Source organism: Platichthys flesus, chromosome 19 (genome assembly GCF_949316205.1).
Source record: "Platichthys flesus chromosome 19, fPlaFle2.1, whole genome shotgun sequence".
NCBI classification, from domain to species: domain Eukaryota; kingdom Metazoa; phylum Chordata; class Actinopteri; order Pleuronectiformes; family Pleuronectidae; genus Platichthys; species Platichthys flesus.
Window position 1 is genome coordinate 18,343,064 of NC_084963.1, and position 27,248 is coordinate 18,370,311.

General features: G+C 43.0%; 1 protein-coding gene across 2 annotated transcripts; it reads left to right on the forward strand.

Annotated features, from left to right (window-relative positions):
* The first annotated feature begins 2,320 nt into the window (after nucleotides 1-2,320).
* Nucleotides 2,321-26,967, forward strand: LOC133975510 (metal transporter CNNM4). Of its 2 annotated transcripts, XM_062413477.1 has the most exons (8): nucleotides 2,321-4,086; nucleotides 9,273-9,416; nucleotides 10,307-10,441; nucleotides 10,679-10,848; nucleotides 15,027-15,123; nucleotides 18,500-18,589; nucleotides 21,260-21,435; nucleotides 21,719-26,967. In XM_062413477.1, the coding sequence occupies exons 1-8, from the start codon at nucleotides 2,553-2,555 to the stop codon at nucleotides 22,265-22,267; spliced, it is 2,895 nt and encodes a 964-aa protein (XP_062269461.1). In that variant the 5' UTR covers nucleotides 2,321-2,552; the 3' UTR covers nucleotides 22,268-26,967. The 2 variants fall into 2 exon arrangements, with proteins under 2 accessions (XP_062269461.1, XP_062269462.1); XM_062413478.1 differs by lacking the exon at nucleotides 18,500-18,589.
* The last annotated feature ends 281 nt before the right edge of the window (nucleotides 26,968-27,248 follow it).

Below are 27,248 nucleotides of genomic sequence, written 5' to 3' on the forward strand. Positions count from 1 at the left end.
GATGATGTGCGCTGCACGATGATGTGCGGTGATGATGATATGCGCCGCAGGATGATGTGCGCTGCAAGATGATGTGTGCCGCACGATGATGTGCGTCACATGATGACGTGCGCCACATGACTATGTGCGATGCACGATGAGGTGCGATGCACGATGAGGTGCGCCGCAGGATGAAGTGCGCTGCACGATGATTTGCAGTGATGATGTGCTCCGGATGATGTGCGCAGCAGGATGATGTGCTGCACTATGAAGTGCGCTGCATTATGATGTGCTGCAGGATGAAGTGCACCACAGGGCGATGTGCCTCACATAGGACTATGTGCTATGTGCAGTGCACTTTCATCTGCATTTTTGTTACCTTGTTGTGCGGCGCACATCATCCTGTGGCGCACATGTCTTGTGGCGCACATCATCGTGCAGCGCACATTGTCCCATGTGATCCTTCGACCCTGCAGCGCACTTCATCTTGCAGCTCACATCATCCTGCAGCGCACTTTATCCTGCGGCGCACTTCATCATGCTGCGCACATCATCCTGCGGCGCACATCATCCTGCAGCGCACATCATCCTGGGGCACATATAGGCGCACATTGTCCTATGGCGCAGTTCATCTTTGGGGCACATCATTGTGTGGTGCACTTCGTCCTGGGGCTCATATCATCCGGAGCACATCATCACCGCACATCATCATGCAGCACACTTCATCCTGTGGTGCAGATCATCGTGTGACGCACATCATCTTGCAGCACACGGGTTGGAACTAGAGCTAGAAGTTCCACCCCTCATAACAGCCTTTTTATTAAATTTGATATTCTAACATTTAATTATACAGGACAAAATCGATTTATGTATGTGGGTTATTTTGAGAAGTGATGGCCTATTTCAGTGGCAAGATAAAAAAAAAAAAAAAGTCAACAGAAGAATACGGAAGCGTATTTGCATTCACTTTATTTTATTTTTTTTGGGGCATTTGTAACTTAAACTGTGTTGTGCAGAATTGTGTGCTCGGAGGGGGTCTCGCCCGGGGCGCAATTCCATGGAGAACCGCCACTGAATGTTGGAATGAGTGGAATGTACAGTACTTTGTACTTAAAACCTCCACATATACTGTGTGACAGTGACACAAACAGGAAGCCACTGCAGAGATGCGGCTCTTCAGAGCCGCGGGTTGCAGACCCCTGTCTACGGCGAAAGAGCGATTAAAGAGATGCGGACGTTAAAACATTGGGCGCGCCACACAGTTTGATAATCACTGCTCTATACAGTGGATCCATCCCTTGTCCGTTCCATTTGGGAGACCCAGAGGTAACCTATCCCCCGCGCCCCCTCCCCTTCCCCTTTCTCACACAGCATCAATCAGGGGCGCTGCAGTTGTAGGGGGCGCCAATTTGCCAATTCCACACACAGTGATATGATAGATAATTGAAAACGGCTTCCCCGGCTAGTTTACTTTTTTTTTTTTGTGCTCGTGCCACCCCCCTACGTGACATGAGAAGGTGCCGCCCCGGGCAACTGCCCGGTTCGCCCGTGCCCGAAACCGCCACTGCCAACACTGCATTTTTGCAGTAACGTTACCTGTTTTCCAACTTCACGTAACTTTCAGTGGTGTCACCAGTGGGTGGCGCTGTAAGCCAAGGCAGAGGTAAAAGCTGTATTACATAACTGCCAGTCAGTGATTATTAGGAGCTAATAATAAATCACGATGGCAAAAAGACATCAGACACCACTACACTGAGTTATCATCAGACAAATTAATAGCGTTTAAAAGGAAGTGTAATGATGGTCAAACAGTAGTGACTTGGCTCTGATTATTATAATCATTATAATTATAATTATTATTATTATTATTATTATTATTATCATTACAATTTTATAGAGGGACCACGTCCTGCAGGCAGGGAGTCTGTGTCTGGACAAAACACTGAGTGTGTCTCCACCCATCATCCCCAGCGCGGGCTGAGGGCCAGAAGGATGTGGGGATGGTGCAGGAGGATGAGGATGGGGCGGATGAGGACGGGGAGGAGGAAGATGAGGATCATGAGAATCGGGAGGAGGATGAAGAGGAGGATGGGGAGATGGCATCGGGGGTTGGCTGGTACACAGATGCCATGTGGCTTTACATAACAGCTGACTCAGGATGCAATTGGATGAGAAAGTGCTGTGCTCAGCAGTAGCAGCAGCACAGCAGCAGCAGCAGCATCACCACCCCACCGCTGTGTGCAAGCTGCCGCATTGCCCAGAGCCTGTCAGGGAGAATAACGAGGCCGTGGAGGGGGAGGGAGGCGGGGGTGAGTGGAGTGTGACTCGGGGTAATTGCACGTGCAGGTGTGGACGCGGCTCCGCACTGCATCACCAAGAGCAACAGGTCAAAACCAACGGCTTGTGAGCTGCATGTCTGAGGGAGAGACGTGGAGGGAGAGAGGGGGTGTGTTTGTTTATTAGCTCTACCTGTCCCTGCCCGGTAGGCGGTGATAACGCGCGCGTGTCCCTGTGTGTTTCGGTGTGTGCGTACGTGCGTGTGATGGGGGGCGGAGCCGCTCGGACATGAGTAAATGACGTCAGCTCCCAGGTCGCCGAGCAGTGAAACAAACATGGCGACAGAATGGAGCGGGCAGCAAGGTTATGTTCTCACTGTCATCATCTGCCTGTGGAGCGCGGTCGGCGGGAGGACGGAGACGGCGGTCGGGGCGGCGGCGGCAGTAGCGGGGTCCGGCAGCAGGGGCAGCGGCCGCGGCGGGAGCCAGGTGCTCGGCATGCGGCTGGAGAGGAGCGACAAGCCCGCCAGCACCAATGACGACGGTGTCATCCAGGTGACGGAGGAGAGCTCCATGCAGCTCCGGTTTTACGGGGTGCAGCTCCACTCGGACGCCTGGAAGCAGGTCCGCTTCACGGAGATCCCGGACGGAGGCGGCGGCGGTGTGGACGAAGAGGAGGATGGGGAGGGGGCGGTCGCGGCGGCGGCGAGGAGCGGCAGCGGCATGATGGACGCTCCGGACAGGACTTGTGCTGACTTCACGAAGGACATCAGCATCGGGACCTACATGAACGTCAGCAGTCAGGGCACGTCGGGGCTGATCTCCTTCCAGATCAAGCCGCTCCGCAAGAGCGAGCCGAAGAAGGAGTACGCGCTGTGCACGAGGATGAGCGAGGTTGGGAGCAGCTGGCTGCTGATGGGGGACAGTGACGGCAGGTTGCTGGTGGTGGAGGAGAAGAAGTCCCTGCTGCCCATGTGGCTGCAGTGCATCCTCATCTCCTGCCTGCTGATGCTCTCGGGCATGTTCAGCGGCTTGAACCTTGGGCTGATGGCGCTTGACCCCATGGAGCTGCGCATCGTCCAGAGCTGCGGCACCGAAAAGGAGAAGAATGACGCACGGAAAATCGAGCCCATCCGCCGCAAAGGGAACTATCTTCTGTGCTCTCTGCTGCTGGGGAACGTCCTGGTCAACACCACCCTAACCATCCTGCTTGACGGCCTGATCGGATCAGGTCTGGGCGCGGTGGTCGCGTCCACCGTTGGGATCGTCATCTTCGGGGAGATCGTTCCCCAGGCGCTGTGCTCCCGCCACGGACTGGCCGTGGGCGCCAACACCATCCTGCTGACCAAGTTCTTCATGCTCCTCACCTTCCCGGTGTCCTTCCCCGTCAGCAAGCTGCTGGACGTGCTGCTGGGCCAGGAGATCGGCACCGTGTACAACCGGGAGAAGCTGGTGGAAATGCTGAAAGTGACGGAGCCCTACAACGACCTGGTCAAAGAGGAGATGAACATGATCCAGGGCGCTCTGGAGCTCCGGAACAAAACCGTGGAGGACGTGATGACGCCGATAGGGAACTGCTATATGATCCAGGCGGACGCGGTGCTGGATTTCAACACCATGTCGGAGATCATGGAGAGCGGATACACCCGTATACCCGTGTACGATGACGAGAGGTCCAACATCGTGGACATCCTGTACGTGAAGGACCTGGCGTTTGTGGACCCGGACGACTGCACCACCCTGAAGACCATCACCAAGTTCTACAACCACCCCGTGCACTTTGTGTTCCATGACACCAGGCTGGACGCCATGCTGGAAGAGTTCAAGAAAGGTGCGTCAATCTACACGTGTGTGAGTGTGTGTGTGTGTGTGTGTAACTTTCATCATCATGGCTCTTCTGTCTCTAAGGAACAGAAGAGCTCACCTGCACTGAAATCAGCTGTCCCGTTCTCTTAGAAAACGCTGCAGTCACCACTGCATCCAGACACAAACACACACTCCCCACCTTCAGGCTGTGTCTGTGTCGATCAGCACTATCGATGAGTGGAACATCCCACCCCACATTAAGGCACTCGCCACAGCCTGCAGCCGAGCAAATGTGATGCACAGTGCAGCTGATAAACAGATAGTCTGTTAAAATCACATTTTACTTGTGCTCATCATTTGTCTCTCAGGAGTTGGTTTCAACCTCCACACAACTGATCTGAGACATGCAGAGCCAGCCTTGAATGATATCAAGGCATGTGTTTTTCTTTCTCCGGTCTCTTAAAGGGCTGATGAGTTAATGCAATACGCTGCACACTTTTCTTGGTAATTTTGATAGGTCTGAAAAATATTTGAATGAATTGTTACTCAGCCCTGTTCGATGTGGTGCTTTCAGTCAGCAGTGGATTTGAAGAAGATGACAAACAAGACACTTACTGTACGAAACGCTCCAAAACTCTGCTGGCAAGTTAAGATCCACAGAACCAGTCGTTATGATCAAACGCGTGATACGATGAGGAATACTTTTATGATCGATATAAGCTTTACGTTCTCTCTCTATTATTTTCAGGGGTATCTTGGAAAATGTGTTTCGGACCCTACTTGTGTTGACCTTGACCTTTGACCTTTGAATGATCAGCTCCAAAAATCATCTGGAAATGCCCTCCTTTGTAAAATCCCTCCTTCCATATGCTGTGGAGTTATTTGGTTCTCACTTTCTCTCTCTCTCTCTCTCTCTCTCTCTCTCTCTCTCTCTCTCTCTCTCTCTCTCTCTCTCTCTCTCTCTCGCTCTCTCTCTCTCTCTCACACACACTACCCAGCTTCCATCTGTTTGCAGGCATGCTGGGTAACTGTCAAATGTGAGAGCGACGACCAGGCTCATTTTTATTGATCAGTCACATCAGTGTCTTATATAATCAGGCTTTTATTCCATTTCACCACTCTGCAGTGTATTTGATCAACTGATGATCAACTTCTGTCAGGAACTAATCGGTGAAATCAGCTGCTGTCATCATGTCTGATGTGATGAAGATCTGCACGTTCAGGCGCACAGGATTAGTGCAGGAGATCTCAGCACTGATATCCAAACCTCGAAAAGAAAGCGTGTATCGTAACAACGTTGCACCTCCCGAGGCTTATTCAGATGATAGTCAGAGACCTGGTCAAGTTTCATTTTCAGAGTGCATCCTGCTTGCAGGGAGTCAGTAAAAAGAGACAGTATATTGTAGAAATGTTTTAAGGGGCATCGCTTAAGGAATTTTTCTGAAGGAGCTCCAGAGCATTAACACAGGACAAGCAAGCAGGCAAGTTTCGAACAGGCACTGCAATAGTTCATAACATCTCAGACATTTTTGGGAAAAATGAAGCTTCTGTACCCCGAGTTGACAGCTTGTTTTGTCATCAGCCTCACATTTCAGAAACTGGAAAAGTGAATGTTTGACACTTCTGCTTGAAAAATGATCACAACAGCTGGTGGTAAACTTTATGTTGGTCAGCTCAAGTGGGTGTTGGTCACTAAGTGGGGAAAAGGAGAAGTCTCCCTCAAATGGAAGTTTCATTCTTATGAAACGCCCTTGAAAAAGCCACTGAATTGAAGCTGCTGCGAGTGGGCGCTGATCTCGGACCCTCCCGCGGAGCCTAGGCAGCAGGGACAGGACCGCTCTGTGTGTGCTGTCTCATGAGTCATCCTCCTGGCTAACATCAGCGTATGAACTAGCACTGTCACAAGCCAACACAGAACCAGGCCTGTTGGCTCTGTCATGTCCAGCCACAGCTCAGTGTGGAAGCCAATGGCTACTTACACGCTGAGTCATGTCTTAGACAGCATCATCATCATCGTCATCATTCAAAAGTAGGACGCACATTCAAACACACAAATAACAGACCACAAAAGCACCTTGCTGCTGTAATGATCATGTTAATCGTATCACTCCTGTTTTTCTTTTGCCTTGTATTTATCTAAATCCCCCCCCCCCCCCTTAAAACTATGCAGAATGATTAGTTCCTGCTATAGCAGCTACCATTACATCACCTTGTTACTGAAGAAAACTTTAACATCGGATCTTTCTCAGGGAAATTCTGCAGCCATTTAGAACCTCTTTAATCTTTATGATTTCTTGACTGATTCATACTGCAGAGTATAAACATTTAGGCAAATAGTGTGAAAACCTGTGGTGCATAGTGGTGTCAGTGATTCTTGCAACGGTTCTGAACAAAAGCATCCGAGTTGATCATTCATCGCCTCGCTTCAGCTCAAGTCATTTTTGTTTTGTTCACAGTTTGTTCCGAAATAGCTTTTACAGCGGATGTTTACATTTACAAATTGTACTGGACAAGAGGAATCTCAAGATAAAAATAAATTTCGAAAGTTGGAAAAAACGATTCATCCTCAGTAAGAACCCTTTCCCATGTTTGCGAGATTTTATTTGAAAGCAGTGAAATTGCTCTAGAGGTTAATAAATAGTCTTAAATGTAATGAATAGAAGTCTGGTATATTTGGTTGTTAGTCATCACTTGTCTGGATGTGACTGCAGCTCTGAGGAGACTCTTCAGTCCTTTTTTGTGAAGTTTGACAAAGATTTAAAGCAAGGGTTGGTAATACTGGAAAACCTAGCAAGATCAGACTACGGTTTGCAAACGGTACATCGCGCCCCCTCCCATTGTCCCTCTCATCAAAGCTTCACCCCCAAAACACATGAAGGTGCACTGACTGACACGACTCGCTCGCTAACTTCTGGCTATCGTCTCTGCTTCAGCGTGGTCTGAAGACCCAGCTCATGTGCAGGGTGCCTGTAGCCAAGCAGGTCGGTTAGTGACGGACAGGAACACCAGCCACCAATTAATTGTTGAATGAAATGATTGTTCGTGTTATTGCAGTCCTGTAAGGGCCATAGACACCAGCTGTTTATCTTTACTAAATATTCAATCCAAACTGGTATTAAATTGCATTCAGTGTGGTATTAGAGTGATATGGACTTGGTGAACTGGCAAAAATCCTGGTTACTTTGACTTAATGCTGACATTTTTTTAATGTAAACTCTGATAAGTTACCTTTTGAAATGATTCATCTGCAGCACATTTGAATTTGTGTGTGTGTGTGTGTGTGTGTGTGTGTGTGTGTGTGTGTGTGTGTGTGTGTGTGTGTGTGTGTGTGTGTGTGTGTGTGTGTGTGTGTGTGTGTGTGTGTGTGTGTGTGTGTGTGTGTGTGTGTGTGTGTGTGTGTGTGTGTGTGTGTGTGTGTGTGTGTGTGATCAAGATCAAAAAATATATATAGAAAGTGTTATATAAAGACCTTTTATCATTATTCCACAATCATCTTTCATTCTTGTCTGTATCTCCAGGACCATTCATCTTATCGACTTCACACTTGCATGTATTGAATATGTCTTCTTCTACATCCTCACATAATCTACAGCAGTGGTTGGCAGCTGGCCAAAGTTGCCCCGTCAGTATCAATATCTGAGCCACCTGATCATTTTGATGATCTGATTATTTGTATATCGAACCAACACAGACATTCACATAGTCACAGGTGCTGCTCTTAGAATAACTTCCTCTTTAGCAAATGTTCTTCAAAGTGAAGCACAACGTGTTTTGTTCATGTAATGCTTTATATCAAGCTGAATTGCAAGCTTTTGTTTTGAAGAGTTGTGGACTTGGGTCTTATTATTGTGTTGATTGCTCAACAGACCTGATATAACTGCAGTTTGGTCAGTCATTCAAACTTGTACATGAACCAGACATGTGAACAGTAAAAGAGTAAATTCATTTTCAATTTATGAAAAACATTGACTTTAAAATCTTCACTGCAGATTAACCAGGTAGGATGAACAGAATGTTTTCTATCTTCACTCTGCAACATTGAGTGTTTATAATAAGCTCTGCAGACTAGTTTAAATACAATTTAAAAAAAACATCGATGGATCGTTGTGATTGTTTTTAATTTGAGGTAAAATAAGATAAATACAGATTCAGTGCAGCCTTATTAATGTAAAACAATATATATTGAGTCCTTTCACTTTGAAACCTTGCCAATTCAGAAAAAGCATTGAAATGAATTGTCATTTAAGGAAATATAATAATAACAAAATGTATTATTTTATTAAGTCTGGAGTCAGTTCATGAATTTTGTTTATACTTTGTTTCACTTTTGTAGACAGACCAGATCAAGTTAAATTTAAACCATCTCTGATGTTGTCTTTCTGACTCAAGTCTGACTGATGCATGCGTTTGCTCAGATCAGCCTGAAGAGGATGGTTTGTCTGGTGACCTTGGTGACACACACACGACACATGGCACATACATGTAGACACGTCGCAGCATCACTGAGCATCATGAGGACGGACGCTGCTGCCGTGTGAAGCTCAGTCACAGTGACAGGTTTTTGTCCTGGCAGCTCCGCTCTTGATGACCTGTGGATAACGTATCTGTCCTTGGCTCTGGTTGGCAGCCATCAGCGTACATGACGTGTCAGCCCAAATGCAGCTATAAACAAGTCAACAGTTTTTGTTTAATGGGGGGGAGAGCAGAAGCAGGGGTGGATTAATCTGTTTCTCTCTTTTCCCCTGCCACAGCCCTCTTCTCTCTCAGCCCCCCTCCCATTGCTGCCTCTCCCTCCGGTCTCTCCTCTTTATCTGGTCTTGGCAGTTCGTCCAAGGCTCTTAGTCCAGTCTGGGCTATATTAAGGCATCAGTCTGTCCTCCCAGCAGTCAGGATAAATCCTCTGACTGATCGAATAGTGCCGCAACTGACAATACGCTGCCTCCAAAATAGAAAAAAAAACAACAAGAAAGGACGTTTTCATGTAGCAGGGGGCTGAGTGTGTTCGAAGAGCAGCTGCTGCAGGGAAATTCACAAACTTCCCGCCCTCCCTCCTGTTTGATGCTGCCCTACTTTCCAGGCAGTTGATTTATTTTTAAGAGCCTGGAATGTCAGAGCTTGGAAAACTGTCAGGCACCACAAATGTTTTCCACCACTTGTCGTAACCTTTAGATGACTTCTCTCTCTATCTCTCTCCCTCTCTCTCGTCCGCAGGTAAATCCCACTTGGCCATCGTCCAGAAAGTGAACAACGAGGGGGAGGGAGATCCCTTCTACGAGGTGCTGGGATTGGTCACCTTGGAGGACGTCATCGAGGAGATCATCAAGTCAGAGATCCTGGATGAATCTGACCTGTACAGTGAGTCAGCGCTCGCTGGTTGACGGCCATTACGCAAATGCAAAAGTCTCAACACATAAACACTCGTGGAAGATTTCCAATTTGTACAATTCGGGCCTCAACCCAACTGTATTTTTTTGTCAAATATGCGGAATTAGGTGTTAGCAGTTCCTGTTTGAAAAGCACCAGTGCATGTACAGACCCACTCACCGATATTGCCACAAACATAAAAATGACATAATTATTCTCAGTCAAGCTGTGTCTTGTATTATATGATATTTGATAAGGATATCCTTGGAAAATGTAAGTCTCTTTCCACTCTACTATAGGTTTGGGCCTTATGTAAACAAACCTCTGGTTCCCCTTGACTACTTAGAAAACTAGGGGTTACAACACACTTGATTGTCAGTAAGATGATTGATCGGACTGATGGATGATTGGAAATCATTTCATTTTCTGGCATTTCAGAAGTTTTGCCCCTGACTTAAACTGCAGTTTGAGCTGTTTTATGCTCTGATTTCAAATTACAATTTAACTTATCGAGCATAACAAGGTGTGGCATCTTATTTCCTTAACCCTCAACAAGAGTGATAAAGTACCTTAGAACCTTAGGAGAAAAAACCTCTAGAATATGCTGAAGGAGTCACATGTGAGGGATCCCTGTGAAGGACGCACAGAAGTGTAACAGATGCTGCATGTAGCAGAGCACTTCAACAAAATAACAATGGTTACAACATTTATGAAAAAAGACAGTGTCTAACATAAATTAAGAGGTGAATCATTGTTTTGCTTTGGGTTTAGACAAGTTGTGGTTTTAGAGGAGATGATGTGCCAGATGGCACAGTTGGTGGGATGCAGGTGTTTCCTGAAGACAAACCTCTTTATCTTTCTTTCTTTCTTTCTTTCTGTAGCTGATAACAGAAACAAGAAAAGGGTGGATCCCAACAAATGCAAACGCGACTTTTCCGCTTTCAAGCACGATGCAGACAGTAAGGTGAAGATCTCTCCCCAGCTCATGTTGGCAGCTCATCGTTTCCTGGCCACAGGTGAGCTCTGAGGAGGCAGCGGCTTATGTCACTGTGAAAAAGGATCTCAGTTCGTGTTTGAAATCTATTGTCGTCCCAAGTCTAGATTCAGTTAATTTGTTTAAGTAAAGTTCAGAGTTAAACTCTAGATACCATACTTTTGAATTAGTTGTTTATTCTGGTTCAGTATTTCTTTTCAATTCTAACTCAAATTTAAATACCAAACTGATATATTGATGTCTGTGTCCCTACCTCAAGAGGTGAGCCTGTTCAGCCCGTTCCTGATCACAGAAAAAGTCTTACTGAGGATCCTCAGACACCCGGACGTCATCCAGGAACTCAAGTTCAACGAAAATGACAAACGCTCGCCGCAGCACTTCCTGTACCAGAGGGGTAAACCTGTCGACTACTTCACACTCATTCTGCAGGTAAACGCACTCATACATAAACAGACACAAACTGAGGAAGCGTCAAAACCATGCGCTTAGAAAAGTGAACGTGGATGACTCCTTGAAGCTGGTTTGGTTAAAACTCTTAAAGATTTCTCTAACCTCCAGCTTTATGCAAATCAACACTTCACATGACCTGAAGTATGCTGTGATGTCTCTCTGTGATCAGAAAGCAGCTCCAACCCACAGCTCCAGTCTGCTCATGTTAATGTTGTTAGTCGAGAGGTTCACAGTTTTTTCCAGCCTTCACTGGGAATGTTTAATGATGAATTATTATCGAAAACAATTGGACTATGGTTTGAAATAGATTGTGTTTGTTCATTACCATAACTTAAGCCGTTTTCAGACTTGAAGTCTGGAGGATGTCAGCAGTATTGGTTAATTTGGATAATTTCAGTGCTTGTCTGAAAGCAGCTTAAGACAAACATCTGATCACATTAAACATCTGATTACATTAAAGACAAATAAATTGAGAACCTTCCAAAGAGTTTATTTACTTTGTCTTGCCACATTGTGGATTTACACATGCAGTTCTGTGCTTTGGCAGAGCAGTGTTAGTCCTGTCTTAGAGCTGGCTGTTGAAGGGTCATAATGAAGTCAGATTGGATAACACAGGTTGACCTCTTTAAACTAGTAACAGGTTTATCCCAGGTCAGCGGCTGTGTCAGTCTGGAGGGGGTATTAGTGCTGATGCTAGCACTAAACACTTCGACCTTTTAAGACACGCCCGACTTAAGGAAATTAAGAGTTTGTTTGAAAAAAAAGAAAACTCTGTGGTGCGTTTATTCTTTTCTTTGGTGAAAGAGAATTCAGTGAATTGATCGAAATGATGACAGACATCCGGAGCATTGACTGTCAAACCCTGACACTAACCTTCTGAGAGAAGTTGATATTTAAACAATGCAGAAAAGGTGCGGACCAGTTCAACAAAGCAAATCATTTTTTTTAAGTTACTGCTCATTAGTTTGTGGATTGTCAGGAATACTGACTTTAGAAAATGGCAACAATTGATTCATTTGATTACTGATTAATCTATACAAAAATAAATTAGTTCCCCAGTGTCCAAGGTAATGTCTTAAAGTCTCCTCCATTTTATTATTTGCCAACAACCAAAAGATTAATTTTATTATTATAATCTTATTCAGAGCAGAAGCGTTATATAAAATGATCTAATGATAAAATGTTATTTAATCATTTGAAAATGTGTTACAAACACATTTTCTTTATATTTCAAAACATTATACTTTAACACATTAATAGTAAATAACTGTAGATTTAGCCTCTTAATGTGTATTGATATAAAACTGACAGAGGCTGTTCATGAGAGAAGCGTACTCATGCTGGACACTGCTCAGTTACGGTTCATTTTGCTGATGTTGTTTTTATTAGTATTCAGCAAAGTAATCGAAAAATCTGCAAAGTAATATGTCCTTGGGAATATGTATGGCTCAGTGTAGCTGTTAATAAACAGACATTATGCTGTAAAATGACTGATCCAGGCGAATAAGTAGTTCTCGTTGTCTCAGTCTAGCTGTAATGATCGTGAGGGGCTCCTCGCCCTGCATGACCTTCACTAATAGATCCTCTTACATAAGAGAGAGTCAAACCGAGGGGGGAGAGAGGGATTGAAGGGTTAAGGAGGATGAAAAAGTAGAAAAGCAGATGAGACAAGACGTTGAGCACTGACTATTGGCCCCACACAGTCGAGCATATGGAGCATATGAAGTGGGAAATAAAGAGTAGAGTGATGGTGTAGGACGAGTGTAGAGATGGAGGGAAGAAAGGAAGGGGATAGGGCGTCAGGGCTGTAAATCCCTCCTCTGCACCAGGAAGGGTGGAACAGAACAAAGAGGCTAGGGAGGGAAGATGTGAAAGAAAGAGCTGTTCAACACCACAAACATAAGTATCTCAGTTGTGCTTTTAAACTGATCAACCAGGTACAAGGCAAGATAGCTTTATTTATATGGCACATATGCAATTAAAGTACTGTACAAAGACAAAGACAAGCATTAGAAAAATAAATAGACAATAACGTTGATAAGCCTTAGGACTCTTAAGGACTTCTGTTAGTTTACCAGCGGAAATTAAGAATGAAGAAGTTGAAGCACAAAAAATGTACAAAAAATATCCTCAAATCAAATTGTGGCCGTTACAAAAATGTAGAAAATAGATATACAAACACAATTAATTAAGTAATTACATAATAAAATATGAATATAAGCTAAATAAGTATAAAATACAGTTCTTTTATAATATGTAATTAATAATACACTGAGGGTAACGAGAGTGCATGCATCAAAGTGACCAATAAAGATAAATATGGTCAATAATAAATTACATGACTATTGCATTTATTATTAAGTGGAATAATAGATATGATTGTTATTGCAGGTGACATAAAGAATAAGATGAGGTTGTGGTTCACAAGTGTTTTTTCTATTAATTATGTGTGTTTTGGGGCGTAAAATGCAGTAAACCAATCAGAGTGTCATCTTCCATTCCTTTAAAAACCTGGTGAGCTTTCTCCTCGGTGGATTGCTGTATCAATGTGTATTCACCAGTGAATAAGAGAGAACAACTCTCTTCAGAGGAAACCGTCTCAGCTCATGCAGGAGCAGATCATCTGTGTGTGTGTGAACCTAACAGAGTGAACGCATGATGTGCACCAGCCTCTGTATGTGCATATTACAGGATCGATGATGTACCTTTTAAAAGAAAGATTGAAATACTGAGCTACAGATCAGGCTTTGTTGGTCAATCACTTTCAGCTGCTTCAAGATAGCAAGTCAACAATTGACCTTACCACACGTCACCCTAGCATGCCTATGGGTTGAAACTAGTGAACTCTCTTTTATATAACTTGACAGTGCTTTGTACCTAAAGAGCCCCTTAAGCCTGAAACATGCTTCTGCGACTGCGTCTGCGTCTTTTCACGCCGCTGTGGCGCAAGACTCGTTTTCATTCATGCTTCCCCAACCGTTGCGCGTCTTACAAAGCAATTCCGCGCCAGAACACTAGGCGGAGTATGCTTTTTGTCGAGACGACCTTAGAGACGCCTTCTTTCTTCTTCGTCGATTTTTTATTTACATAGCCACTGCGGCTCCTCGTAGCCTTTTTCTGGCGGACAAATCCGCCAGTCAGTGACAGGTTATACAAGTGATCATACTATCGGATATCTTCTGCCAAGTGCTCTTCTATTTGGTCCATATTCGTTCTTCTAAATCTTCCGTGATTTCTGCCGGTATTATGGGGCATGAAACCGGAAATGCAGCTCCAGAAGGGATGTAGAGCAGACCAATCACAGCCTTGCGGGCTGAGTGAGCTTGCGGAGCTTTGCCGTAAATTTTAGAAAAGGGGGTTGACACCCGTCAGCACGTAAGGATGGATACATAAGCACGTAAGGGACCCGGAAGGGCTCTTGCGCTTATGGGCCCGTGAAAACGCAGAAGCATGTTTCAGGCTTTAGACTTGATCACATTTATTTTCATCCCATGTGTTGTTTTATTAGATGTCTTTCTTGTTTTTGACACTTCATGTGGTACCTGATGGTGAAAGACGGCTAATATAAGTCCTGCACTAGGTCTGTGCAGAGGTGTGAATTACACCGGAAATCTGTGCTGTTGTTGTGTTGCACAGGGAGGTGTTGCTGTTATTCAGTCGACACGATAGAAACATCCGGTATTAAATATTGTCTCTCAAATAACACAATATGGTCACAAAGAGATTTCAAAGGGCAGATAGTAACTACATTGCATCCTGCTCGCTGGTCATGGCTCATCAGTCACAGACAATGACACTGGTTAATTTGAACTGTGTTAGTATATGGAGGCTCTGTTGTTGTTGACACCTGAGGTGTGGATAAAGTGACTGCAGACACTCAGCAGGCAACTTGAGCACAGCTGCTCGTGTGTGTGTGTGTGTTTGTGTGTGTGCGTTTGCGTGTGCATGTTTGAGGTAAAGAGACACTGGACCCTGCCTGTGGGCAGAATGTAATATTTATGGGATGTCAAAGTGCCATAGGAGATGACTCATGGATTTTGCACAGCGGAGCTTCAGAGCTTGTTGACCGACACACACTAGCACAGTTTAGACTGTCAGATAATAATAGACCTTTTAAATAGAAATGTCCTGTGTTTGTGTTACTGTGTTTGTTTCAGGGGCGGGTCGAGGTGGAAGCTGGAACCGAAAACATGAAGTTTGAAACTGGGCCGTTCTCCTATTATGGAGTCATGGCTCTAAGTACACCAACATTGGGTAAGACAGTACATGCTTACGCACGCACGCACACACACACACACACACAAAATTTAAGAAAAAAGGTTCTTACCTTGTAGAATCATTTTTCTACCAAGTTAGCAGACAAGGCTCTGGCAGTATTCTATTTTGAAAGGGTGACTTACAGTGTGATTAGAATAGGAACCGCTAGTAATGTTGGCAGCCACGGTTACGTGGAGTTCTGCTGCATGGTGGGAAAACAAAGCTGTGTTGGTTGTCTCTTTTCTTTCTTGATTATTCTTCATTATTCTTCATTGGGATACATTTTGCCATAAATAACACAACTGTACCTCAATTATATGGCCAAAAAACAAAAGGACATTTATTACAATGAAAACATTCCTTCATTGCAAGATCTCCTTACTGCATATTTTGATTAATTATTATCGTTAAGATGAAGCATCAGATGTGGGGTAATCTGCCGATGAAAAAGTCCCTAACAAATGCACCATTTCCTACCTTAACAGCATCTGGCCCAAATATGATCCATCCATGCTTTATTCATAATCATGTATCCTGTGCAGGGACAAGCTTATCACACAGATTCCCAGATATGGAGTATTGGCATTTTTATGTTGATGTTCTTGTTCTTGTAAAAATAAGTAAAAAACAATAGGCAACAATATATGAAAATCTGAATATAAAAATCATATTCAAATTCTATAATCTGTAGCTTTAAATCACAGCCTCCTGACGTTCTTTCACAAAGTGCTCTGTCACTTAGTGAGCTGCAAATACAGTCAGGAGAGGAAGAGGGGAAAAGTCAATAGGCTTAGTCCAAATAGGGAAACACTTACACTGAAGACTGAGTTACAATGAAGTTTCTCTTCTCTCCTCCAAGCCGACAGGTGACGCCTGAGAAATTGACAGGAGAATAAATAGATATTGACTTGTTGCAGCAATTTCAAAGAGATATTTTCAATCCTTCGATTTTAATTTGTAAGAGCTTGTAATGGAGCTTTTAATGGATTCAGATCCTGTTGTTATGAAGGTATTAGGAGAGAGGAACATTTCCAGTAATCAGCATTAAAATGCACAACTCAAGTGGTTTATAAGCATCCAGCCAGAGGAAATGAGCAGGGAGAACATTTCCTGAAAATGTCCATTTTACTAAAAAGTGCTTCATATGAAAGTAAATTTATTGATGGAACATCACTTACAACCATTTAAATGAATGATTGTACTGGTTTTCTCTGGGACAAATTAGACTTACAATTGCTGAACATTTGCTTTAAGACTTCTATTCTATTCAGGACGTTCTTATGTTTTTCTGTACTTGTTTTGTCATAACAGAATAATTATGTATTTTTCACTCAAGCACATAGCATGGGTTGCCAGATATAGTCCAAGACCACAGCTTTTGGTTTAGGTTCCTCTGCCAGCACAAAGGTACCAAACTTGGGAACCTCACTACATGACATTTTATTTAGAGCCTGGCAGCACGTGGGTGATATTGGACGATTTATTACACAAGGTGATGTTATTGTCATTTGTGCTGCTCCAAAATATCCTGTAAATAACAATTTAATGAAGAATAGAAGCACACATGTGGGATAGTTATAGTCTCTTCCAAAGAGGTGATGTTTCCTCTGGGTTTATGTGTTTGTTAGTTTGCAGGGTTACTCAAAATCTACTCCAGGATCCAGGATCTTTATCATATTAAGGTTTATAGGTGGGATTAGTGGGCAAATTTAGAGTCTCCGCCCAGTGTCACATTAAATGTTTAATTTAATAATTTCTTTCGTTTATTAAAGGGAACATTTTAAATATCTATCTTTTTATTTATGGATATATAAATACCTCTGCCATCAATTTATTAAATACATATTTCTTTTTTGGTTGAGGGGAGAAGGTCCTGCTGTGGCAGCATCATGTTGTCTGGTCCATGGTGAACTTACCCTGACTTGCTGCAGAAATTCTAACCGTCATGACACCTGGTGGTTCTGCATCGCAACTGCAGATCAAACGTCAATCTTCAATGCTACAACTGCTACTTCTTCCTGTTCTTCCTCTTCTTCTTCTACTGTGACTGTTATGTTTCCTCCTTCACCTCACTGTTGTTGACCTTTTTTTGCTCTCTGTGCTGTTAAACTGCTGTCTGTACTTCATGTGCACATAATGCAGCTCAGTGTTTGCGCTTGTGCTGAGTCATGTAAGTGCAGCGTCAAATGTATATGTCAAACACATTTATCATCCAAAATTCCCATCGGTAACGTGCCACTGTCAAGGATGGTGCCTGTGGGTGTTTATCCTCTTTCTTTTTTTCTTGCTAGAAGATCGTTTACAGTTGGATTAAATGCTGTTTGTTTTTACTTTTGCCTGTGATCTGACCAATATCGGCCTTGTTGAGCCAGGAGGAGAATTTCTGATTTCTGGGCGGACGTTGGCTGCACAAGCAGGAGAGCTGCCAGTTCTTTTGCCAGGACCAGCTCCCCTGCCTGTTTATCATCCTCGTCCCACTGTGGAAAAAACACTGATATTGTGAAAGTTGACTCTTCAGAGGGATTTTATAGGAAGAAACGCTTTTAGTCATCAAGTCATCAACCTGGTGTCTGGTGATCATTCTCGGTGATGCCACCTTAAATAGTTAGAATGTCGCTGCCGTTTGCCCGATCGCTCCTCTACCACTGTCACACACCCCTCCTCTGTGGTGTAGGGCGGGTCTTTACTTACAGATGTCACCGCTGTGTGCCTCATGAAATCGATTGTCACTGTCGGACAAATACCACTGACCAGCTCCTAAGCTAAAGCCATGTGGGAGAATACATTTTGAGAGATGGATGAAAAGAAGGTAGCAAATATTTTAGCCCTGGCTCCACTGGTAGGTTGTTTCCAGGGGTAGGCACCCTGACAGTTTACATCCCATTACCCTCGGTCCTCAGCTTTATCAGAGGATGTCAGGCTGTACAGTAATGTTTTGAAACTCAGCTGAGTAGCTTGGTGCCATTGGGGGCCTTAAAGGTAGATGGTAAAATTTAAGAATCTTAACTTTAAACACACAGGCAGTGTTCATTTAGACAATAGCAGCATATCAAACAAAACAACAAGGGTGACGCACAGATTCAACAAGGCACCATAGACCATTCAGCCCCTTTTCTATTCTGGCATGGCTCCTTTTCTTGTTTGTTATTTAACTTGCAGGTGTTGTAGAATAAACTACGTAATTGTTTTTTGAAAGGAACTAAAACCTCCAGACTGATTTTTATTTTTCAATAAAAAAGATCCCCTGAAGAGAAATAGTAATGATAAACTCAGCGGTCTATGTGATTTACTCTATACTTGAAAAACCCTCAAACAAATAAAGCAGCTCATATATGTTTCTTTGCCCCCTACCTCCCCCACCTCTCTCTCTTAGCTGTCACCCCTCCTCTCTCCCCATCAGTGGCGTCTCCCCCTCCACGACGCCTATCACTTAAGAGGTTTTCTCTGTTCTCTCGTTTCCCAGGTAAAAACTTGCATGGGTTTCCACTTTTATTACGATCTCACCATTTCCTTTTTTCCCCATTATCTCCAGAGCCCTGATCCAGCAAGCCCAGGCTCGTATTGAACACAGAAGTATCGCAAAAAGCTTCCTTCAAAATGTATTTGTTGTTCATGGCCCATTTTAAGTTGCCTTTAACCCCAGTCAGTGTGAAAGTCAAACTAGTAAATGTAAAATCAAACTAGTAGGATGGAGGCCAGGTGGACCGGCTTGCAGGCGGCTGGACACAGTCTTCTGCCGACAGCTGCTATTATCATAGATGTCATAAGCGAGAGACAAACCCCCTAAACGATCCTGATGGGAAAACTTCCTGATCTCTAATATGGCATGGAAACCTGCACGTACAAAAAATGAATTTTAAACCTTATTTTGTGGCCAAGTCGTAAATGTTTGAAGCGTTTATTAACCGGTGACCGTTGTAAGTGCAGCTGTAGATCTCCGCCGATTCATAGGCAGGATCTTGGTCTTGCTTACCTGATATAATTGCTCAGGCTTTGCTTAGTTGGCAGGCGGATGGTGAGACTTGCCATCTAAAGGACGTATTAGCTCTAAGTCTCACATCATTACACCATTAAGACAGTTGGACAACCTGGCTGGACGGGGCTCTCGATCTGCCGCCCTAATGATCTCTAACCCTGCCCCCACCACCTTCCCTTTAACCACTAATCTAAGGTCAGATATTTGTCATGACTCCTGAGACATTGTATCATGAAGAGGACAAGGATAATCTGACTGTGGACCATTTGGTAGAAGGAATAGTCCTTTTGAGAAATCTGCTTATTTTCCTTCTTTGTTTCACAGTTACAACAACAAAACCTCTTTAATGCCTGTATGATCTGAAGATGAGCTCTGAAAGTAACATAATCCACCTTCCAGCGCCTCCATGGCTCATTAATAAACATAGGTTAGCTCGTTTTGTTTTTTTCATTAAAATTGCTAAATATAAAGAGTTAATTAGGGAAGTTTTTTAGGTGCTATTAAATTTATACTATTTTTTGTTTCACCTTATTTTCTGTCTTCATGCTAAACTAACTAGCCGCTGGCTGTAGCTCCAAATTCACCTCACAGACAGAATGAGAGCAACAATCTTTTATTATCTAGCTCTAACCACGAAAGGAAAAAAGCACAATTCCCAAAATGTTGAACTATTTCTTTAAGCACTAACATTCCCATGTGTGTGACACTAAACTGAGGTTCTCTGATTATCACTGGCGTCTCCCTCCTTTAACACAACCCTCTGAGCCACATTACAGGGATGTCTTTCCTGCCCCTACGTCACCCTCCATGACATCACTAAAACCAGCCAATGAGAATGGCACCTCCTCTGAGTTTAGACAGTCCTGTTATAGGCATGAAATGCTCAAACGATGCACTGTGCCTCGTCGCATGGCATGTTTGCCGCATTCTTTCCATAACACCCATCAATGGTATTAACATGTTTTATGTCTGTGTGTGTGTTCATTGTGTGTATTGCTCTCACTGCCGACCATTCTACGAGCCAACATCAGCTGCTTCCACTGTTCCCTGTTTACTGACAGTCATCTTGTTTTCATATTGTTTTTCCTCAGTTGTCTCATGTTGTGGTTCCTGCCCTTTTCATGTTTAAGTGGATGTGGATGTGTTTGTGTGTGTGCATGCAACTTAAGAAAACGCAAATAGACATAACACAAGCAAATTCAGGAAACTTCATCAATTTAACAACACATGTGCTTAACATACTCACAACACAACCAAACACAGAAACACACTGCAAATATTAACACAACCACACACAGAAACACACTTCAAATACTAATAACACCAAACACACAAACACACTGCAAATATTAACACAACCAAACACAGAAACGCACTACAAATACTAACAATACAACCAACACAGAAACACACTGCGAATACTAACAACACAACCAAACACAGAAACACACGGCAAATACTAATAACACAACCAAACACACAAACACACTGCAAATTTAACACAACCAAACACAGAAACACACTAAAAATACTAACAATACAACCAACACAGAAACACACTGCGAATACTAACAACAAAACCAAACACAGAAACACACTGCAAATACTAATAACACAACCAAACACAGAAACGCACTGCAAATATTAACACAACCAAACACAGAAACACACTACAAATACTAACAACTCAACCAACACAGAAACACACTGCAAATACTAACAACACAACCAAATACAGAAACGTGCTCAGATGACCAAAGTGTTTCCAGGGGACATATAATTGTGATGAACCTCACTGGGACAATGTCAACAAGGTCAACTTTAAATATTAATACTTTGGTGCGATATTATTCATATTCTATATTCATAGAAAAGCTCTGTCTTTGTTCAATTTGTGAATTTATCTATTCACTAAAATATTTTGTGTGTCTCTTGGAAACACCTCGGTTGTTGTCTGTGCTTTTTGTTGCCTGTCTGCAAACGGTTGTGTTTTATTTTCAGTAAGTGTTTTCAATTTGATGAAGTTTTCAGAATTTGTTGTTTTCCTTAAGTTGCTTTGTGCTGAGCTAGCAGGGCCACCGTACCAATTCCTTTTTTTTTTTTTTTATATATTTTAATCTTCACTTTCGTGCTCACTCCCTTCTCTGTCAACCCCAGAGTTTCGATCTCCATCGCACGGGGGCAACCTCAACCGCTCGGCGTCACTGAGCTGCACTGAGCGCGCTCCAGAAAGTGGCTCCATCGGTGGGAGCAACACCCAGATCCCAGGCACCCCCTTCCAGTACATCCCGGACTTCTGCGTGCGTGCTCTCACTGACCTGCAGTTCGTCAAGGTAAGTCCCTTTTGGACTGATGCCAGCTCAGTCTCATTAAGTATCAGTCAGAGGAATTAATTAACAAATTATTATTCTGTCATCATTATGAATATGTAAGTAAAATGTATGAAACATACCCTCAGTTGTTGGATTAGAAGGACTTATACGAATGCAGTCTAGACATTCTAGTGTTTACATTTTTTTAGAGAGGACAATTCTGCCCATTCTTTATATGCAGGTCACAGACTTTCTGTCTTCAGCATTGCTGCATGTCTGACTGCTTTTGTATTTTTATCTGCAGATCACTCGTGCTCACTACCAGAATGGTCTCCTGGCATCCAGGCTGGACAGCACGCCGCAGTCTCCAGAGCGCAGTCACACTCGTCTGGACACGTCCATCTCTTTGCTCCCCATCACACCACCGGGGACACGCACACCACTGCCACTGGCCACACCTCCTGTAAAGCGGCCATCCACAACCAAGCAGCCGACACCACCGGGCAGCCGCACCGGTCTGCCTCAGACCACCACGTCCTCCTCTTCTAGCCGCAGGCCAAGCCAGGCTCTGCCCCAAGCCTCTCCCCCTCAGATCAACCACACCTCCCTCTCCCAAACCCACCTGTCCTCCGTTGGTACGGCACCGTTTACCCTCAACCCCCACCCTAATCTGCCCTCCAAGCCCCAGCAGTCGCCGCCCTCTGCTGGATCAGAGAACAGGCCGGGAGAGACCACCACTCTGCTCAGCGAGCAGCAGAACTGTGTGGGCCCCCGTAGGCCAAGCCATACCCAGGCACACCCCCACCCACACGTTCACACCATCAGTCACGCACAGACTGAAAGCACCATCTAACTGAGCTCCCCTCGGGGAAACCAAACTACCTGTGCACTCACATGACACACATTGGCACTACTACTTGTTCCTGTTTGCTTGTTGTTGCCTGAACTTTTCTGTAGACGTCAGAGGGAAGCTGAGGATCATCATGTGTATTTTGTAAACAGAGATCTTCCTTTATCCCCTCTTGCATGCCGACCCATCCCAATACTGAAAAACACCAAGAACAGAGAACAAAGAGGGTAGAGGAACAGGGAACGCTAGTGAGTTAGAAATGTGCAAGCTGCGTGTGCGTTGAAAGCAGCACAAACCATTTCCATTGTGCTATATTGTAGTTTGAGTTGATTTCTCAAACCCTGAGCTCACAAAACTGGAGCTGCAGTGATTAATCAATTGTTTTAATCACTGCAATCTTCAATTTTGAGAATCTGAAGTTGTGCGTCTTTTCTCCTTGCAACAGAGGAAGCTAAATATTTACATGAAGGCCATTTCTAGATATTGTTCACATTATGCTAAACATTTTTAATTTCCAGTTTAGATCAGTGTTACTCAATGATCTTCACTTTATGTTATATGTAATAAGTCCAGCTCATTTCTTCCTCTATGTTTAAAAAATAACCAAACAAATATTTTATAATTCCATTTATTTAAATTCCATTTCTGCTCACAGAGAAGTTTAATGCACTCTGTGTATTCCAGCTGAATCAGTTGCAGGGCAGAAAAACATTTATTTGGCTTCATTATTTATGCTCATTTTGTTTTCTGGTGAGTTATCCACCAGTGCACCAGGGGGGGCTGCTCCCTCTAGCTTACGTCAACACAAAATTGCAAATATTTGCGGTTTCCAGCCTCTCAAAAGGATTTTAATATCTTTGCGTTGTGAGCTCTGGGGAAATTATAAAAGGTAAAACACATAATTGATGATCCTTGTTTGCAGCCCCACAGTTTGTAGATCTCAAAGTGTTTTTCTGTAATTGGTGTGAAGAGACCCTTTGAGTCATCACCAGTAAGACACTAAGAGAAAACATACATTTCCACATGGTATGTCAAGATCAAGGCTGATACCTCAACCTTGCTATATAATTTACTGTTCAGAGATGTTTGTCTCTAAATTTCTTCTAATTTTTCCAAAGAGTGAAACTTCCACAAAGCTGTGATGTTGACAGTGAAGGTTTTTTTTTTGTCAGTACGGTGGATTTTTTTATAGATCGCCTGTTTGACTGAGAATGTTCTGTGGAGTTGAGCCTGCGTTTGCTAGGCAGAGCCGTTACAACCTGGTGAAAGACTAGTGCTGTGAAGGTGGGTGCGTTTCTGGCACACCTCCCAACAATGGCAATATGTTTTTAAATTGTTTTATTTAAGATATTTATTTTTGCTGAATATTTATTTATATGTATTTGACATTCAATTTGTTATTTCATATTACAGTTTATATTTGATTTATTTAATTGCCTTTTCTGGTTCATGGAAACACTTCAGACTAAACAACAAACATAGTGCACACAGAATATGACAATAACTGCACAGACTTTTCAGTATGATCGTTATCCACTAAACATCTCCGCTAAATATTCCTCACTGTGAATAGAGCCTGGTCCGACAGCAACTCCTGCTCAGAGCTTCAAAGGTCACCATGTGAACGACTCAACAAACTGGACGTCTGCTGCGTTACTGTGCATTTCGTGTGTGTCACAACTTTTGGCTGTATATATGATGGATTTCTGAGCACCCAGATTGGGTTGAAGAAAAGGGGACACGTGACTTGAAGACCAAATAACCCGTTAGTTTAATGCCCACAGTTGTGAGTGGAAAGTATGTTCACAGCACAGTTGGATGGCTTCTCAGTTCAATGCCATCGGTCATGCAAGTTTAATGAGGACATCTCTACATTCTCTCTCCACAAGACTTCTTTATTGTGATGTCAGATAACAAACTGTAACCAAGACCCCACATCACTCATGTTCTCAGTTTCTCTGGACTGTTTGAATCCTAAGGAAGGCTGTAGCTGTGAGTCAAACATTTTGTTTACTAGTTTTTGGTCTGTTCAGTTTTATTTTCTAATGGATTTTCAATTATCGATAAATAGCTTTTTCAAGAATAATAATTTTTAAAAAACTGTTTTTTGCTTTCTTTGTTGAGAGCTGGATGAGAAAATGTGTGTTACTCACACATCTGTATGATGTTCCATGAGCTTGGCATAGAGACTAGAAACAGTAGGAAATGGCCTGTTTCCATCACAAAGGTCAGGATAATTCATACAGCACATCGTAGGCTCACTATTCCACATGTTGTAACGGTGCTTGATGTTTATGCTGTTGCTACATAGATGTTAACATTAACAGATGTTACAGCCTTATTTAGCAGAAACTGTGATTTAAGCATCAAATTTCCTTATTTCACTTGCCCAGAGCAGCCTACTTCTAACAAATATTAGCTTTTACTAAAGTTAGCATGTTAACCAGCATCAGAGAAGACTAACAAATAGCACAATTTATTGTTTAAAAAATCCCAATGTTTTGGTTTTATGGACAGTTATGGGGAATGGTGTGATGGAACTATTTCTTCTTCCAAAAAGATAACCTTTTGATACTTTACAAGGTAAAATAGTGGACATGTCCTGGCTCTAACTTCATATGTACTGAAACCCTGAGAGCCAAGAAAGCAAAGTAAACAGGTCTCATAATGTGTAAGCAAGCATTCAAATTTTCTTTGAGAAAGTTAGAAACGCGTATAGTCACCATAACCACCGATTTCCTTTTCTGAACTCACTGAATGCTAGTGGATACAATGGGTGTAAAATAGTTGCTAATGTTTGAAACTTTCCAGACAAAGTCAAATCGGAGATGTCGAGAATAATACATATAGCAGGATAAATGGCTTGTTGTCAGAGGGTTCAATCCCCTATAAAACGAATATCTAAAGCTCATTCATAAGAAAACGTAATCTTTATAACTTGTGAACAAAACGACATGTTGTCCACTGGTGGTTATGGGCCACTGCCCTTTGGCGTAACTGATTTTGTGAAAAAAACATACACAACTTGTTGTTTTTACCCGACAAATTAAACACAAAGATATAAAGTGAGTGAGCTTTTGAAAAGCCATGTGGCCCATGGACAGATATGAGAGTGGCATCGATCATCTCACCTAACTCTCAACAAGAAAGCAGGGAAGCACATGTGTTTATTCACCTTGAGCAGAGTCCAAGGTTAAGGGTTGAGTCTTGAGAACACTCACAGCACAAGAACAGCAAACATTCCACAGCGTGTCTGATTCACACCAGTGATGTTAACCATGTCTCTACTGGGGAACAGGTTTAGTCTGCAAACCCACTGTGTTGACAGCATTTTTCACAATTTCCACAATGTGTCTGTGTGTGTTTGCATCATTACATTCCAAACAAGGGATTATTTAACATACATGGGACATAACACATTGTGAATACTTTTTAATTTGTGTGTAAATGATATTGCACCTATTCAACCTGTGTTTGGTTGTGTTCCGGTGGACTGATGGTGCCGACATGAAGAGATTAACGCGAGGACGTCTGAAGCCGCTCGCTCGTCACTCTCTTGTACGGGTGAAGGGCTGAGCTGAGATGTTTAAGCTGCGAGCATGTAATCTACCTATATTTTTCCTATGAATGCAGTGACACTGAAACAACTATTTAAGCGACTGTAAAGAAACTATTTTGTTGATGATATAGTGGGGGATATTTGAAAAGATGCAAATGGACAAACCTGATGTATAAGCTAGCACTGATTTGAAACACTTTAAACCTGTTGGTTATGTAGTATAAGTCTGAAAAAAAAAGAAGACTAAATTCCAAAGCATTTCTTTTTTTTCGTTCTGCGGGATGGTTTGTGGAGTGAGGTGGTCAAGGCCGGATTACCAACTGGGTAAAATCAGGCTGTTATATTTCTAATTATATATTAGAGTACAGATTGTGTATATGTACCATTGAACCCCCATATAACAAAGGGCACAAAGGTTATTTTGTTAGTGTAAGATTTTATCTCAAAAAGGATCTCACTGTGCCGACGTTACATATTGTTAAACTGATTAGAGCTTTATGGAGCAAACCTGGAACTAGGCTGTGTCCCAGCATACCACAGAATTCCACATACAGTACATAGGAATGGGGGGAAATGATGGAGGCCCAGCAGCTCATTTTTACCACTGGGGCCCCCCCTCCCCAGGTAAATCCGGCCATGGAGAAGATTGTGTACACCATAGATCTTATTGCAAATACACAGTCGAAATAGCCTTACCGTGTATTTCTGGAAAATATAGACCTGCCTGCTGGTTCATATAGGTCATGTGTAGCAATTGGTACTGTGTTGGTTTCCAGTGAAGCCACTGGTTGGCTGTGGGAAATGTGAAATCAGTTGTTAGTAATTTATTGTTAGCGTTTTATTTATTCTTTTTTTTTCTTTTTTGTTAGAGATGCACACCGGAGGGTGTGGATCTGTGAAACGGGCTTCCAGCTGTTCCTCACAGCTTTTATTGGGTCACTTTACCCTGAAACACTGTGTTAAGTTCTCTGAATGCTCTTTGTGTTATATTTCTGTAAATACTCTGTACATGGGCATTTGTATGATGCTGAGAGAGATGTTGAAAATAGCTCTATTTATAATAAGAGGTGATGTTATTTTAAGTTTTATTCCTGTTGTTTTACTAGGAAGGCATTACATAGCAATAAACGTTGCACAGAGTTGACCTCAAATAATTTACTCCTCAATCTATCTTCTGTAGCTTGCTTCCATTTTACTTTTCATTAGACACGACAACCAAAGCTTCTCTTGTAGCCAAAATCCCTGCTCCTCTCCTCCCCCCTTTCCTGTCATCCATTGCTATCCTTTATCGCCCTCTTTTTTTCTTCTCTCCTCCCATTAATCCTTTTATCACAAGTCACTCCTTTACTTCGTCTACTTTTCACCCTGCACTGCTCTTGACTTCATTCCCGCTGTTCAGAAGTATTGAAATTCCTCCAGGTTGGA

What these genes read in the sequence shown, in the direction of transcription:
- LOC133975510 (XM_062413477.1), top strand. Translation starts at nt 2,553, where the DNA reads ATGACGTCAGCTCCCAGGTCGCCGAGCAGTGAAACAAACATGGCGACA. An exon ending in GGATGAATCTGACCTGTACA is followed by an intron (nt 9,417 to 10,306) that starts GTGAGTCAGCGC and finishes TTCTTTCTGTAG; the next exon opens with CTGATAACAGAAACAAGAAA. An exon ending in TCATCGTTTCCTGGCCACAG is followed by an intron (nt 10,442 to 10,678) that starts GTGAGCTCTGAG and finishes CCCTACCTCAAG; the next exon opens with AGGTGAGCCTGTTCAGCCCG.